This window comes from Candoia aspera, chromosome 7 (genome assembly GCF_035149785.1).
Source record: "Candoia aspera isolate rCanAsp1 chromosome 7, rCanAsp1.hap2, whole genome shotgun sequence".
NCBI classification, from domain to species: Eukaryota; Metazoa; Chordata; class Lepidosauria; order Squamata; family Boidae; genus Candoia; species Candoia aspera.
The window spans coordinates 68,610,720-68,627,525 of record NC_086159.1 but is presented as its reverse complement, the minus strand read 5'-3'; the positions used below and the strand labels follow the sequence as shown (position 1 = coordinate 68,627,525).

Sequence of the window (16,806 nt, the reverse complement as noted above, 5' to 3'; positions counted from 1 at the left end):
CATCATGATAGAGCAGATCTGTAACTGACCAGCCAGATGAGATATAGACCTGATTTGCAGATCACATTTCGTCATGGTTTCCTTAGCCATGGTTATTAATAAACCAATATTGCTAAATTTGCAAGTAGGGCCAAAAGAAATCACGTTATGACTGAATACCAAGGGCTTCAAACTTTTAAAGCCAGTTGGGCCCATTTGGAGTCTTGAGGGCACATTATGGGCACCCTCTTAGAGGGCAGTTATGGTGAGCATCACTAGTCCCATCAACACATTTACTAAAGGCCAAACTAATGAAGTTGCTCCCACTCTTACTTCCCAAGATGCTCTACCATGTCAGCTTATCTCTCTCATGTTTTAACAGACTGTCAGAAGTCCACACCAAATAGAATCATTCTGATTTTCTGAGAAAACCTTTGGGAGACATGGATCTTGAGAACCATTCTTGACATAAAGATTATGCTTGAGGTTGGCACTGTCCTCTATAGCATGCTAACTTAGTTATTATTATTATTTTATTTAAAAAGTCACCTTTAAGAATCAGGTTTTGTGGATCCTTGGCATCTTCAATACGACCCCTCCAAGCAGTAGAAAGGCACATCTTCAGAAGTGGCTCTTCAATCTGCAATGTTTCTGCAGCCATATTATTTTATGCAGAAGAGAAGACCTAGCCTGTGAGGTTATGGTGATGTCACCAGGATGGTCAGGGCCAAAATTTGGGATTTAGTTTTGGATTGGGAGGAGGGGCATCCAAAGGAGTTTTTAGGAAAGTTTAAGGCAACCAAACACCCATTCTACCATTCCTTTTTTTTAAAAAAAAGGAAAAATCAGACTGCTGCTTGTGTGTCTGTGTGTGTGTTAAAGCAACAAAATACTCATTTTATCCCTATTTTTGAACAAAAGGGGAAATTGGCGTTCTTTTTCCACCAAGCGTTGGTAATGCAATCTGGGAATGGTCTACAGAGGCCATAATGTGCTGAAAAGTAACTTGAGAATTAACTACGAGTAGACTCCCAGCTGAAGTGGGAACACTGATTGTGCTGGCTTTTTGTATTTTTAATAAACATATTATGTCACAAATGGTCCCATTACATCTGATTATTTCTTCCAGTTTTCCCTGAATTCAGATTTCCCATTCTTTGCAATTTCTCCAACTGGAACGGTTTCTACTTTGAAGTCATTTGATTTTGAGAAGGATCGAACCAGGTAAGATCATATTAATGATCCAGAAATCAGGAAATGATGATTTGATATTTTAAACAAGGATTGGCTAGTAGAGCAATCCTGCATCTAAGCCACAGAAGGATACTTTATGTTTTATTTTGTTTTGACAGCTATACATTAAATGTTACCATAACGGACCACCTCGGTGTTAGTGTTACGAGGACCCTGATGGTCAATATCATAAACACTAACGATGAAAACCCTGTCTTCAACATGTAAGTAGAAAAATCCCAGTTGCATCAAAACTTTTCTCTTTAGGCTTGATAATTGAGCATAGAGGTCTGGATGGTGCTTTGAGATCAGATTAAAAAAAAAAAATCAGCTATAAATTGCTCCATTTTATGTCGTGAAGAAAAGCCCATACTTGCTTACCTTTGCCTCTAGGGGCATCTGTGAGGGGGTCAAAAAAGTCAGATGGTGCCTACAACTGCACATCAAAGCCCTGCCCTTTGGTAATGTGAGTCAAAAAGGTCTGGCTTCAATCTTGTGGTTGCTGCGGTCATCTTGACTTTCCTGTTTGCATTCATGCACCATTTTAGAGAGGCCTATCTGCTACTTCTCATTAAGAGAAGGAGAGGAAGAAGACAACTTCTTGAAGCAGGGATATGTTCTAAGGTCCAGCACTGGATATATTAAATATAATTAATTTTTACTATTATATTGTAACCCTTGGTACCCTTAATACCAGTTACATTTTAAGTAATATCAGCGTCACCTGATCAAACATATCCAATTGTATTGTCTTATCTATCGTAGGAAAAATAATGTTTTCAGGATTCTTGAAGAAAAACCACCAGGAACTTTTGTTGCCAATGTAACAGCTGAGGATCCAGATGGTAAAGATTTTATTCATAGCCTTCGCTTCAGCCTGGGTGCTCCTGAAGCGATCCCTAATTTTTACATCAATCCAGGTAAGGAATTTATCTGACTGAATGGAATCCAGAGGAGAGCTATAGGGCTGGGAAAGTTGTGGAGTGTGGAAAACCGGTCCCACAAGATGGAAGGAATGCAGTATGCTTTGTGGGAAGAAGAGAGGATGGAGATGGTGGTGACGCTGGGAGCAGATGGATCTCTGTTCTCTGCTACTGCACAAGAAAAGACCAAATGAAAAAGTTTGGTTACAGGTAGTCATTGACTAATGACCATTTGGTCCGAAGTTACAACGGCCTCAGAATGGGTGCTTTACTGCCTGTAAAGCACTTCCGAGTGTCACAAAATGTCGCACCACCCCCTGCAGTCACATGATCACATTTCGGGCACTTGGCAATCAGCTTGCATTTATTACTGGTTGCAGGGTCCCGCAATCACACAATTGCATTTTGTGATATTTTTTGCCGTTTTCCACCAAAAAACACCCATTGGGTAAGCTGGATTCACTTAACAACAGCTGTAAAGTGGTCATAAAATTGGGTCCGATCACATGGTGACTCAACTTACATCTGCAGCAACGTACGATGGAAATTCCAGTCTCAATTGTGGTCCTAAGTCAAGGACCGCCTGTACAGTTGAAGACGCCAACCATACGTAGGCTGCAAATTTCTGACTGACCACTTGAAGGCAGCCAAGAGACACAGAACCTACTAATCAGGCCATCCTGATTTTTGCAGCCGAGCTAGTTTAACTTCTTAACTTTGACAGGTCTGACAGTGCAGCCAATGGATCCAGGAAGGAGATGTCTCTCTCATTTGAGTTTTCCGAGAAGAAGCTGGCCAGTTATCTGTTGGGTGTGCTTTAAGGGTTAAGTTTGCTACTTCAAGCAAGTGTTGGACTAGATGGCTTTCAAATCCTTCTTGCTCTGTGGTTTTGTTTTCCTTGCTGGGCTTTCCCATCAGCTTGGCCTGATTTGGATGGTTTATTGCCATGTCTCTCTTCTTTCTATAATCTATCCTGTCTAATTATCAAAACCATATATCATAAGATTGTTTTTTTCTGTTTCACGCAAAAAAGTCTAAAACCTTCTCAAATCCATTTTGACGAACTAAACTATGACAGCTAAAACTATGGTTTGTTGAAAAAGCCAGTTTCCAAGCAAAGCTCAGGAGGATAGCTTGTTTCAACAAATCATAGTTTAACCTAGCCACAGTTTGAGGTTCAGACATAACACTAGACTTATCATTAATAAAATAATCAATTAATTATTAATAAAACATGGCAGGAAAAGCTTTCAAGTTCTTCTCTGCAGTCAAGCCAGTAGAGGAGACAAGAATGAGGACAGTTACAAGTGACACCAAGTGTCATTGTACCACATTCTCCTTATAACAGATAATGGCTTATTGTGACATTCAAACAGAGCCACAATGTTCAGACAAAAACAGATTAAGTTTTCAGGAAATGAGTGTATATGTGCATGTGTGGGGTGAGAAGGTATTTCTGGAAGGGGATAAGATTCATACCAAAATTCAAAGTCCTGTCAAGTTTAAATAATGAAAAGTATTACTTGCAGTATCATTTTTCATACTTTATTAGAACATCTATCAAATAATCTAATGGGAGCTGAATTAAATGGCTGAATAAAATCAGCTTTAGATGCATACTTATTACAGCTATAGCCACATTATTTATAATACTCATGGTTCCTGTCCCTGTTGCCAGAAATGCATTATGGCATATAACATTCTGCATAGGGTGTAATGTGGAGTTGTTCAAAAGATAGGGAATTCCTGTGCGGTTTCATAAAGTTTAATGAGTACAAATAAGCACTGATAGGCCAGTCAATTTAAGTTTGCAAAAGGATAGCTAATTCCAACTCCCCTGCTAATTCTGACAGCTTCTCTTCAAGAATCTTGAATTATAAAAATTAATATTTCTGGAGCCAGCGATCAACTTTTTGCTGACTTTTTTCATTAATGGATTGAATTTTTCTCTTCCATTTCAGTAGTCCCTAACGTGCTTTTAATGACTGTTCATGGCCTTTGATGGAAATTATGATCTTTACTTTGCCGCTTTCCTTTCCACTTTTTAGCAACAATATAAACAGTGAAAGTGGGGGGGTCAAAAAAGTCAAGATGGCAGCAATCAAAGCCCCTCTCCTTTGCAACATAGATGAAAAAGGAGCATGGCTTTGATCATAAGGTTGCAGACACCATCCTGACTTTCTGTGGGCACCTTTGTTAGCAACGATATAAATCTCATACCGGAAAGGGGAACACGCTGAATGTATAGATCCAAGGTGGGTAAAATGTGGAACAACCTCACTAAACAAATATAAATTATTTCTGTCATAATCAAAGATTATATCTGTGCTTGCCCCTGGAAATGCTTATGGCTTATTTCTGTTTTAGTAACTGGTACGGTTCTGGTGGCTGGACGGATAGATCGTGAAGCTTTTCCAGTCAAAACTTCTCCCAATGTTTCTTTGATAATTCATGTTGAGGATAGCCCTACTCGTGGAAGAACAGCTGAAACCAGTATTTTTATAATTATTGAAGATATCAATGACAATCCACCAATATGCAATGAATACAATCACAGGTAATAATATTTTGTACTCTCTAAATTCCTTAAACTTCAGGCAATTTTATTAGAGCTAAGGATAAACACTTCAAACTTTTTAGCCTAGTGCTCAGTGTATCAAACTGTGTATTAGGTAGTAACATTACCAACTGTTAAAGTAATTTAAAGGAGGCAATTATTTCATATTAATTATAATGATCCGGTCATTTCTGGTGGCACAGTTGAGGGGGTATGCGCAGCACATATAAGTGAGGGCTCTATGTTGTCCTTTCTGGTTTATTGAAGGATGAGAAGGAGATGATATTTGATGCTTTATGTCAATATTTTAACACCTTTATGGCACATTTCCTCTAGAAGGTGGGGGGCGTTGCAGGATATGGTGAAAAAAATCAAGATGGAGGCCAACTGAAGCTCCACCTAGTTTTTGATTTGTGATGCAGGTGTGTGGAATTCTATAACACTGCAGAAAGCTTAGTCGGATTCTAGATTGGGCTGGCAGATTGACAAAAGACGAAAGCCAAATAAGTTTATGTGTGAGATCACTTTAATCATGCCATTTCACAAACCTCAATAGACATATAGTTCCCAACAGCTATGCTACTCCTCTATACCACCCCACACATTTAATTGTAAATGCTCTGCAGTTCATTGCAAGGGCTTTGATCAAATGGTTGTGGTACTATCTTTACTTTTTTGACAACCCCCTCCCCAGATACCCCTGTTTATATTGATGCTAAAAAGTGGGAAGAAGAGCAGCAAAGAAAGGATAATAATTTCCTCCAAGGCCCATGAAAAATCATTGAAAGACCTCTTCAGGTGCTCCTAGTCTCATCCCTTTTCTGATGTGATCATGCTCCCAGAAAAATGGTATTTCTAACATGTGAGAAGCTCTTTTAGACATTTAAGAAAGGTATGCAAAGAACCAGAAAACCTGGAATAAATTCCATAGCTAATTTATTTTTCTTAAGTAGGAAGATAATTTCTGAAATGGACTCCCCTGGATTAGAAATTATAAATTTACAGAATTATTGTAAAGATGTTGATGCTGAGTCACCAAACAACCTGTTTAACTTCACTGAACTGTCTGGAGTTGGAAGTAATAAATTCACCCAGGATCCTCCTCATTCTGGAATAATTAAGGTCTGCTATTTAATTGCTTTATATTAGTTAAACTTGGAGAATGAGTGCCTTTTCAATTATGATCAGCATATGAAGTGCGGTGAGGGAAACATTTCACATCAAAGTAGCATTAAAGCTGCTCAAGATTTAATGTGGAGACATGTAAGTGTTTCATCTATTTCAAGAAGACCGTTATCAAAAAACATTCTCCCAATTGGAACTTTAAGGCTAGGACTTTTTAAGTATTAAGAAGCAAAATCAAGCAATTTATTTAGAATGAAGCCAAAACATATTCCACTGAATATTAACCTAATCTAGACTCGTTGAGATTCTTGACACATTTCAGGAGGACCACAGAGTTGCTACAGCCCCACTTTCCTAAGGAAGAACCAGAATAGAACCATAAATATCAAATCAAGGTCACTTTGTATTTGAGACATAGTTATATGGAACACAGTTCTACACAACTGCATTATGCAGGAAGCCAGCTTTTTTCCCCCCCCTTAATTATTTTTATCACCATGCCCCTTAAGACTACAAATCCCCCTGGAGCAGCTCAGAAGTGATAGAAAAATGTGATAACAAATCACAGTAAAGAAAAATAATACAGCAATCAAATGAAAGTATGTTCCTTTAAGCTCAAAGGAAATCTAAACTTGGAAAATACAACAGACCAGAGACAATATATCCTGAATACCGTCATCCGGGATATTTCTTGGCCTTACTTTTCTGGTGAGTATCAACTTTCCTTCCAGCCCCCTTTTTCCCCATTCTTTTTTTGGAAGAAGAGATCTCTTTAAATGGGACTTGAAGTTCTATGTCATCCTTCATGCTTTTCTTCCTTGCTGTATTTTACAGAGCTAATCTACATTTACATCATAATTAAACCGGTGAATGAGTTTAACCCAGTCTTCAATAGCTCTTCGTACATTTTTAATGTATCTGAAACAACATCACGTAAGTTATGGTAACTTTTTCAGAAATTTACAAGGCTATAAAATAGAATTCTCTCAGACGAATGCTGAGTCTATTAACTTCTCTGTATCAGTCAAGCAGACAGCTCTATTGGGGCGAATGCTTTTTTAAGACCAAATAAACCATTGGAATGAAGTGTTTGAAGCCTCTTCAGAATTTAATACACCTATTCCCTCCCTCTTTTTTTTTAAAGGTTTTTTTTAACTTTCTGAAAGTCAGTGAAACAAACATCTGTTAAAATCACTATGTAAACATAGCAGTATGAAAGCTGTAATGTTGTTTCCAAAACACCTATCTTGCCTTTTTAAAGAAAGCATGAATTAACTTATAATAAATAAAATTAAATCAGCAAAGATTTTGAAAATATGCCAGCATGGTCCATGGGGGTCAAAAAAGTCAAGATGACAGCCACCTCCATGCAATCAAAGCCTTTCCCTTTTTATGTGTGTTATAAAAGGGGGCGGGGCTTCAATCACATGATTGTGGCTGCATCTTGACTTTTTTGGCCCTCAGGATATCCCTGAAATCAGCAGCTACATAAATTACCGCTCCAGTCCCCTCAAAACCCTTAAGATGACAACAGTCAAAGTTAACAGTAATTTAGCTAAGTCTCAGCCAAAGGAAATCATGATTCTTCTGGCTTCTCAGTTCACAAGTTCTTCAGTATATTTTCCATGCAGCTTGTTTTGATGTCTGGATAGAAAAATGTAGAATAAATACTGGGATAGACTTCATATGCCTTTAAGAGAGTCAAAAACACCCATAAAGATTGTGCTTTTCAGTCCGATTTATCAATTTAAAGTGGTTTCATATGTGGTGGTAAGAGGTTGCTGATTTTCATCTTTTTAGTACAGTACAGAAATTAAATAAATAATAATTAGTATTGTACATGTGCTCATGGGCGCACACACACTCTGAGATTCAGAAGTACCACGTACCATTGGCCAGCATAGCATCTCCCTATTATTCCTTAAAGCATCCCAAATGTTTTTAAGACCCCTTTGCAATCCTGGAAAAAAATGACTTGTTTTTTTAGGAGTCCTATTAACTTTAATGATTATTTAAATTTCTTTTGTCAGGCTTCCATAGGAGCCTAAAAAAACTTGGGGTACTTCAATGAACAGCAGAGAACTGCTGTAAGTGTCCACAGTCTGAAGCAGGGAGTCCATGGAAGATGTCAAAAAAGTCAAGATGGTGGCTATAACTATGTGACTGAAGCCATGCCCCCTTTTAAACATACTTTACAGATTCGTGTTAAAAAGGGGTGGGGATTTGACCATGCAGCTGTAGCTGCCATTTTGATTTTTTGACCCCTGATCTGAAGCACTGTTTCTGAATCATTTTTTGAAGTCTGCACAAGCTCTGCACATACCACACACCCACAAAACTGCCTGTGTGTCTTCTTAAAGTGCTGCTATTTCATTTCAGCTGGATCCTTTATCGGAGGAGTGTTTGCAACTGACAAAGATGTACCTTCCACTGGAATATCTTACTCAATTTTGTATGGAGAAAGCAGTGTGGAAGTCACACACTTATTTTCAATTCATCCCCAGCTGGGGATTTTGAGGAATACAAAGAGATTAGACTATGAAGAATGTCAAGTGCACATCCTCAAAGTGCAAGCTTCTGACAACAATGGCAAGAACGCAATTTCATCTGTGAGTAAACTAGCGAGCTGAATGCAGAGCTTATTGTTCTTTGCAATCTACATTTCTTTCCTCGGTAGGAAACACAGTAGGACTTGCCAGATGTGACATTCATAGAAGGAAAATGTGCATGACCTTGTTTGAACTGGGGGAGGGTTATTAATTCTCAGCATCGCCTTCCTGAAGTCTGCATCACAGGGGATCTTCAAAATGGAACCAATTCAGAATGTGGATATCTATACAGGTAGTCCTCACTTAACAAACACAATAGGGACTGGAAAACTGGTTGTTAAGCGGTACGGTCATTAAGTGAATCATTGTGTGACCAGACCCAATTTTACGACCATTTTTACGACAGTTGTTAATCACGGGTCATTAAGTGAATCATCCTGGCCGTTAAGCGAATCCAACTTCCCCAATGGACTTTTTTTTGCCGGAAACTGGCAAAAAAGGTTGCAAATCATGATCACGTGACTGCAGGATGCTGCATCCGGCCATAAATGCAAGCCAGCTGCCAAGTCCCCAAATCGCATGTGACTGCGGGGGTGGTACAATTTTTTGTCACAGTTGTGTGAGTACAGGTCATAAAGCACTTTTTCTGAGGCATCATAATTTGGACCATTATAAACGAACAGTTGTTTAGTGAGGACTACCTGTACTATGAAAAACACATGCTGACATCAGAATGTGGGGAAGAATGAAGTAGCAGAAGACCCCAAAAGTCTACATTGCACTACACAATGTCCATCAAAAGTTCCTTGATTCTGGGATTTGTAAGGCACTTTCAAATTCCTGTTGGATGCATTCAATACTTTCTAAGGCAATGCTTCAAGCCAGAGCAGAGCTGATGGTTTAAGATAAATGCTCAGTCATTGGATCTACTATCAGAGTTATAAGTATTAGCATTCTCATGATCTGTTGCAACAGAACAAGGCAATGGAAGTGGCAGGGCATGCCATGCACTTTAAAAACCATCGCATTCAGCTTCCACATATCAGTGGCACAGCTGTGGATCTGCAGCGCAACGTCCACATTTTACAAGTGGCATTTTCATTTCAATTTTTCCCATACCCTCAGAAGAGGAGACCTACTCTGAGGACCTTCATAACCAACTGATTCAAACTAGAAGCACAGTTTTTTCTTGATGAGGCATTTCTTTTCCCTTTTCTTGTTCTTTTGTTTAGATCAGAGTTCAAGCACTTTTTCTAACATAAAGACAGAATTGGCAGACCAGGCCCTTTATCTCTGCTCCATTTTAAAATTATGCTTGCATGCCACCACATCTGGAGGAACTCATGGTGGTTGAGAATATGTAGTAATAATATATAACACTATGTCATATGCAAAGCTGGATGGAAGTGGATTAGATCTCTTCAGAAAGTACAGTGCTTGATACAAGATGTTGTGTTGCTTGAGATGAAGGTGTCGCCTCTCCCTGACTGATAAGTTATGTCTTACTCCAAGCTGTTGGTCCTCTGAGAGCTTGCCATGACGTCCCCTTTCTTAGTATCTGCTGCTCAGATCCAAGTGCTCTGTTGCATCTACTAGTAGAGCCCACCCTGAATCTATAGACTAGAAAGCCGCCTTGATTGCTCAGATGTTATTTTTTCAAATTATTCCTTTAGGTAATGATAAATGTTCTTGAAGCAAATGATGAACCACCAAAGTGCACACCTAATTCACAGTTGCTGAATATGCCGGTGGATCTAAGGTTGGGCATTATTAACGGTTTCAGTATTTCTTGTGTGGATCGGGATTCAAGTCCGAGATCATTCCGATACACTATTACTTCAGGTATTTTATCCTTTTTCTTTGAATATCTTATGCCATTAGTTGCTAGTAGAATATACATTATAACACATGTTATTTGGGTTTTAGAATTGGTGGCTACTTGTAATGGTAGGTGGGAATGACCTTGGGAGACAGGAGGAAGGGCTGCAGACAAGACAAGGTCAGACAAGCAGCAGCAGAACCTGCAGAAGGAATGGGGGCATGGCAAACATCTCAGAAGGGACCCTCCCTAGTTTCTTGGGCTGTAAAGGCAAGCGGGGGAGATGTATTTGCAAGATTCTGTTAATTTAGCCTTACAATAAAGTTAGAACTAAGTACTTCTGGGTGTGCTTCTTGTCTGGACTGCCTTGCAAGGCTGACACTACTAAAGCTCTGGAAAAATGCCAGATGTAGTTGATCTAGATTCCACTAGGAGATCATTTCTCCCTGAATGATCACTAGCTCCAGACAAGTTTTCCGTCATCAGCCTTTTCGTGATCCAGCTACTGGATCAAACTGGACACCTTTAATAGGATGCTTGTAGTTCATTTAGGGGAGTATCAATACCGAAAAGAATTCTCTCAGTGCTGTGAGGTTACACAGCAATCTGAACTTATAGTTTGCCAGTTGGCTCGAATGATAAAGTAAGGCTTTCCTGTTCATACTCGACAAGAATTATTTTGCATGTAATTGAAAAATTGTTTGCTACTATCTTTTTAACCTGCAAGAAGCTGTAAAAGCTATTGACACTTCAGCATGCATAATGAACTTAATCGCAAAAATGCATTCGTCATGTATATCCCTGCCTTTTTATACATACGCATAGCATTTTTGAAGGAAAGTATTGAAGTCCTTTTTTTAACAGGGGAGTTTAACATTTCTGGCAGGGGGCAGGGGCTACACTTGTCAAGTTGATGATGCAAGGGGGTTGAGGTTAGAACTTTTTCTGGTCTGGGTTTTTAAAAAATATGTTAAGCTTATTTACAGGCCTTAATACAACTTTGGTGTGCTTCCCATCACAACATTGCAGGAAATTATGCCATTAATGTTTAGCAACTGAGATCAGATGACTTTTGAGGCTGTATACGGCTTTGGGCTGGGGTGCTATCTAGCTGCTTTTGTCTGGTTCATTTGAAGCAGCTGTTTAAAGAATTAATTTTTATTACATAATATTTAACAGCTGGGGTGGGGGGTGAGTTGGAGAGATCAGCTTAAGAGCAGATCAAGTCCAGGAAGGTAGAGAAACACTTCCAGTTTCTAATTGACCATAAACTGTTCTCACATACTTAGAATGCATATCAATTGGGAGGAAAACTCCGGCTTTAAGATTTCAGCGAAATACAGTAATCACTACGTTAATTGGTTCATATCAGAGAGCCACCACCTTCCAGTGAATTAAATCACCAGCTATCTTCATTTATTTTTTGAAATATATATTTTTCTCTGCATTTTGTCTTTGGCTCTGCTTTTAGGTAATGTGAATAACCATTTCACCTTTTCACCAAACGCTGGCTCGAATATCTCAAGGCTGGTATTTGCAACTCCATTTGATTATGTGACAGGCCTGGACAGAGTTTGGGAATACCGGCTGTTAGTTTCTGTAACAGATGATAACCTGTTATCAAGAACCGAAAGAGCTACAGTTCGTGTTCAAACTGGCACGGTAACCTTGACCATCAGAGTCATTCCAAGCCCTACCACTGTGATTCCTAGCACAGTAAGTTTGCTTGGTTGTCAGGATCATCTGCAAAGTATGGAAAAAAGAGGCAAGATGGTGGCCACGATGGCACAATCAAAGGTCTGCCTGGTGCATGCATAAAAAACAGGCGGGGCTTCAATTACACCACTGTGGCTACCATCTTGACTCATTTTTACCAGACCCCTGTAACCTGCTGATTGTTACAAACAGATTGATGACTGTGTGGGGGTGGTGACATTGATTATGTATTTATTTATTCCTGCATGCCATGTATATGGCCACCCATCTCACAGGCATGTATATGGCCACCCATCTCACAGCAGTGTCTCTGATCCGATATTCCAGAGAAGGCCAGGTGTGACCTTTAAACTGAGAGAAGTTGTGCATCCCTGAAATATATAGTCCCACACATTGGAGTCAAAGTTATTTATTTATATATTTAGTCATCCATTCATCCATCCATTCATTCATTCAATTTATATGGCCACCCATCTCAAGTACATGACCCTGGGCAGCTCACATCATTAAAAACAAATTAATATACTATATGTGTATGTGTACACACACACACACCCACACACAATAGTAAATAAACAAGAAATAAAACACGCTGCAGCCAGAGAATCCAGCTTTTTACATGTATGCATATGTAGACCAGCAAGCCAGTTTGGTCCAGTGGGCTAAAAGCCAGGAGGCTGTGAGTTCTAGTCCTGCCTTAGGCACAAAAGCCGGCTGGGTGACCTTGGGCCAGTCCCTCTCTCTCAGCCCAACCCACCTCACAGGGTTGTTGTTGTGGGGAAAATAGGAGGAGGAAGGAGTATGAGGTATGTTCGCCGCCTTGAGTAATTTATAAAAATAGTAAAGGTGGGGTGGAAAATAAATAAATCAATAAATCATAAAAAGCCCTCAACGTTAGACAAGAAACAGGCTCCATCCCACACCCAGGGTGCCAGGCTCAGGCACAGAACTGTTACTTACTCGTATCTGACAGCCCCTCAAGGTAGACCAGCTCATGAATAGACACAAGAAGTACTAGAACTCTACCTTATTGATATAATAACAGAATTTTGAAAGCCGGACAGCATTTCCCCTTCCCTCCCTCATATACCAAAGAGAGTCAAGGTGGAGTTTCTTTCTCACGCCTTCCTGTTTTTCTGGGCTAAGTTTGTGTTTCCCTAACGCAGCCACTTTTGCCTTCAAGGCCATTTCCATCCTCTGAAATGTATTTACCTGGAAATGCATAAAATTCCAACTTAATGCAGCAAGTCAACTCTTATATAGTCAAATGGTACTCTATACCTATTCCATTGTGGCTTTGAATATGATTACTTGATACAGCATCAGCTCTGCCCAGGATAGGCAGAAGATAGCAACCAAGTGTGAATAACATAAGCACATTTATGGAATTTCAGTTTAGATAATAGCAACGTGGCATTTACGGGTTTGTGAATCCCACATTAAAAAGATATAGCTGAAAAGAAATTCCACCAGATCACACACAAGCACACTCCAACCTTGTAAAATTTTATGTGAGATTGCAGAATTTTTTACAAGTTTTTGATGATATTGTGAGAGATCAGACAAGATTTTTGCATAACCCCAAATAGTTGCTTAAGTCAAATATTCAACTATTCTAATAGCACTTATTGAGCATATGACAGAAAGGAAGAACAAAGGTAATTCAGTCTTAGAAATGCTTGGATGGTGATAATATTTTGCCAGAAATATTTGCAAGAAACTCCCAAGTAGAGAAAAAACATAGGAAAAAATATGAAAAATCTGTTCTCTTGATTTCCTTGCATTCTCATTGCAATCAAAGAAAAACAGGAGGCTTTTTCTGAGTATAACCTATGGGGCAGGAAAATAATCCTCAAGACTTTATGCAGAACATATGAATGAAAAAATAAAAATAAGAGCTTTGGGCAGGTGCAGGAATAAGGAAACAGCTGGATCCACTTTATTTGAGATAGTATTAATCTGCAGACTTGGGAAAGGCTGGCTATTAATCTAAATAATGTTATTAATAAATCTATATTAGTTACAGCATGGTCTGTTTTGAAGTACCAAATTGGTTAACAGTAGAGACGGGTTTATATAGTATGTCCATTCCTTGTATGGTACAGTATTGATCAGGCTACACAGCACTTCCCAAATGTCTGTCAATACAGGTAGTCCTTGCTTAACAACGGTAGTTGGGATCAGCAACTCCTTTGCTAAACAGTCATAAAGTGTGATGTCATGTGACCACGCCGACTTACAACAGCAGTTGCAGCAGTCTCAGTTGCCGTTGTTAGGCAAATCCCGCAGGGTCATGGCATATAATGGGTACTTATGTAGTTTGTATGTGCAGCACTTTAAAAATAATTTAGAAAAAAATTATTTGGGGTTCACAGCAGCTTGACCACACCCCCAGTTGGCAGCTCCTTAAAGCAACTGCATTTTTTCCTGGTATTGTGCTGTTGTCCCTTGCAACTGCTATGAGATCCTGGGAAAACATACACCTGCTTTATAGAGTTACAGATGGGTGTTATGCTTGTATGAACTCTAAAGCCCTTTTTGGAACAGAATCTGGAGCATTGCACAGCCCTAATATTCAGTAAGATAGAGTACCACCACTATCCACTTTACAAGCAAGCAAGATCCATGAATGAAAAGGAATGGTAGCTGTAGAAACAGGGTGTTATGGAAGCTAATGAGCAGTGTTCATTGGACAGGTATGATATATGACAATTGCTAACTTAAAATTAGTGTTCCTAAATAAATCACTAGGCAAATGAGCTTTCCATGCAATAGTATGGTACTGATCTCCACCTAAGAAAATATTTTTGAGTTCATGGTAATTAAGAACAATTTCATTTCCAACCCCCATTTTTTCCTTACAAGCCTGGTGTTACCATTGTGACCAGCAGAGAAAATGTCTATGCTTCATCAGCTTGGTATGTGCCATTCTTCATAGTCCTTGGCAGTCTGTTGCTGCTTGGATTGCTTGGGTATCTAACCTTTTTGCTGGCAAAATACCTCCGTTCCCATTGCCCACCAAAACCCAAAGCTGACAAAAAGCCACTGTAAGTAACTGAAATAAAATCATGCAACTTATAGTACAGTGTTTGCAATGTATATCTCCTCTGTTCTGGAACACTCCCATTAAGAATCTATATCCCTTAATGAGATTAGAGTAGCGGATCTTTGGTCTGAGACCCCTAATTGTTCTGTTATACTTACGTTTCTAAGCAACCCAAATGCATTAAATTCAGGTTGAGTTCAAACATCACAATCTTTTTTCTTTACCATTTGTTGAAAAAATCAGAATGGACTGGAATTGCAGAACACACTAATCCAGTTTCTCAACCTTGGCAACTTGAAGATGTGTGGACGTCCACTCCCAGAATTCCCCAGCCAGCATGCTGGCTGGGGGGCTCTGAGAGTTGACGTCCACACATCTTCAAGTTGCCAAGGTTGAGAAACTGCACTAATCCAACACCAAACAGATGACATTATGGCTTAACACTCTATTTGAACCAGGTCCTAGAAGCTTGAAAAGTTGGTAGAATGTATGTTTTCACAGCAGTATATTTTTAATACCCAAAATGAAAAAGAATGAATGTTGTATTAATATTGGATATAAATTTAACAATTATTCAAGAAAGCTGAGATAAAAGTGCTAGATCAATAGACCTGAGCTTCACATAGAGGCCTAATTTAGGTAATTTTCAACAACAGAAATTAAGAAATGTATTACAGAATATAGTAATTTGTTTTAATGATATACACTAGCTATTGTTGATTTCTGCAAGCAGAAAATGTTCTGTAACATGTGCAGGAGCTACACAAGCTAAGTTCGTGATTTGAAGAATGCTTTGATCACACTTTCCTAACCTGGTGCCTTCTAAAATGTTCAGCTTCAATTCCTATAATTCTCACAATATGTCTAGAGGGCAACCAAGTTGAGGAATGGTGTTTTAGGTCTGCTTTCTATCACTTGTTTTTATTGTACGAACCCAGTCTCTGCATCTTATGGCCTGAGAGCAATTTGATCTTAATTCTGAACTATTGTTAATGAATATAAAGTTTTCCACTCCCTCTAGAAAGTATTTCCAGAAAGTATAATTTTACAGAGAGCTCTCTCTCAAATATATGTTTATACAAATAGAACTAAGGGACCTTCCTTGATACTATATAAGCTTTTATTCCATAGATACATGACATCTACTTTACTGAACTCAAGGCCCACTATAGCTCCTAATCACACTGTTGATCACACACTATTCCTATTGTTGAATTTGAAAAATGTATGTATGTAAAACAAGAAAGATTTGGATCTCGTGCAAGAAATACACAACAGCTATGCAGTTGCTGCGCTATAAACCAACTGCTTACAATCCCCCTGATATTCTGGAACAGGAATAAACATGTTAGCTGGATGGACAACCTAAAACAGTCTTCCCCAACTTGATGCTCTTGGGCTACAACTTCCATTATCTTCAACAACATGGAAAATGGGGAATGGGATGTTAAAATCCCTCATATCATATTTCCCCCCCCCCAAAACAAAGGCATTAAAACATTAAGCTGTCACATGTTATTGAAGGGCACAATATTCACCTTGCATATGCATTTAATTAGCACCTTGATCACCTTGATTGACCAGACTGTCACTGGACAGAGTCCTGCTGGTTGCAACTTGCTTTCCATTCGTCTCAAATCCTGGCTTTTCTTCTCCAAAGTCCTTGACTATTGGATCTTCCCATCTCTTTGGAGGTCGGCCGATAGGTCTTTTTAATTCTTTAATTTTAAAATTCTTAAATCTAAAATTCTTTAATTTTAAGGTCTTCCTGAGCATTTAATTATATTGCTCAAAAATGATATTGGTCAGACTGGCAGAAACTAAAGTGTGTGTCCATCCTCCAAAACTTGAACTCGTTG

General features: G+C 38.9%; 1 protein-coding gene across 1 annotated transcript in view; it reads left to right on the top strand.

Moving 5' to 3' along the window:
* Positions 1–16,806, top strand: part of CDHR3 (cadherin related family member 3) — a 37,392-nt gene that overhangs the window by 14,199 nt on the left and 6,387 nt on the right. Inside the window, 11 exon segments of the mRNA XM_063309359.1 lie at positions 1,109–1,203; positions 1,332–1,436; positions 1,978–2,132; positions 4,503–4,692; positions 5,646–5,814; positions 6,432–6,525; positions 6,652–6,750; positions 8,197–8,426; positions 10,040–10,208; positions 11,657–11,901; positions 14,767–14,952. Of these exon segments, the coding sequence (XP_063165429.1) occupies positions 1,109–1,203; positions 1,332–1,436; positions 1,978–2,132; positions 4,503–4,692; positions 5,646–5,814; positions 6,432–6,525; positions 6,652–6,750; positions 8,197–8,426; positions 10,040–10,208; positions 11,657–11,901; positions 14,767–14,952 (1,737 nt within the window).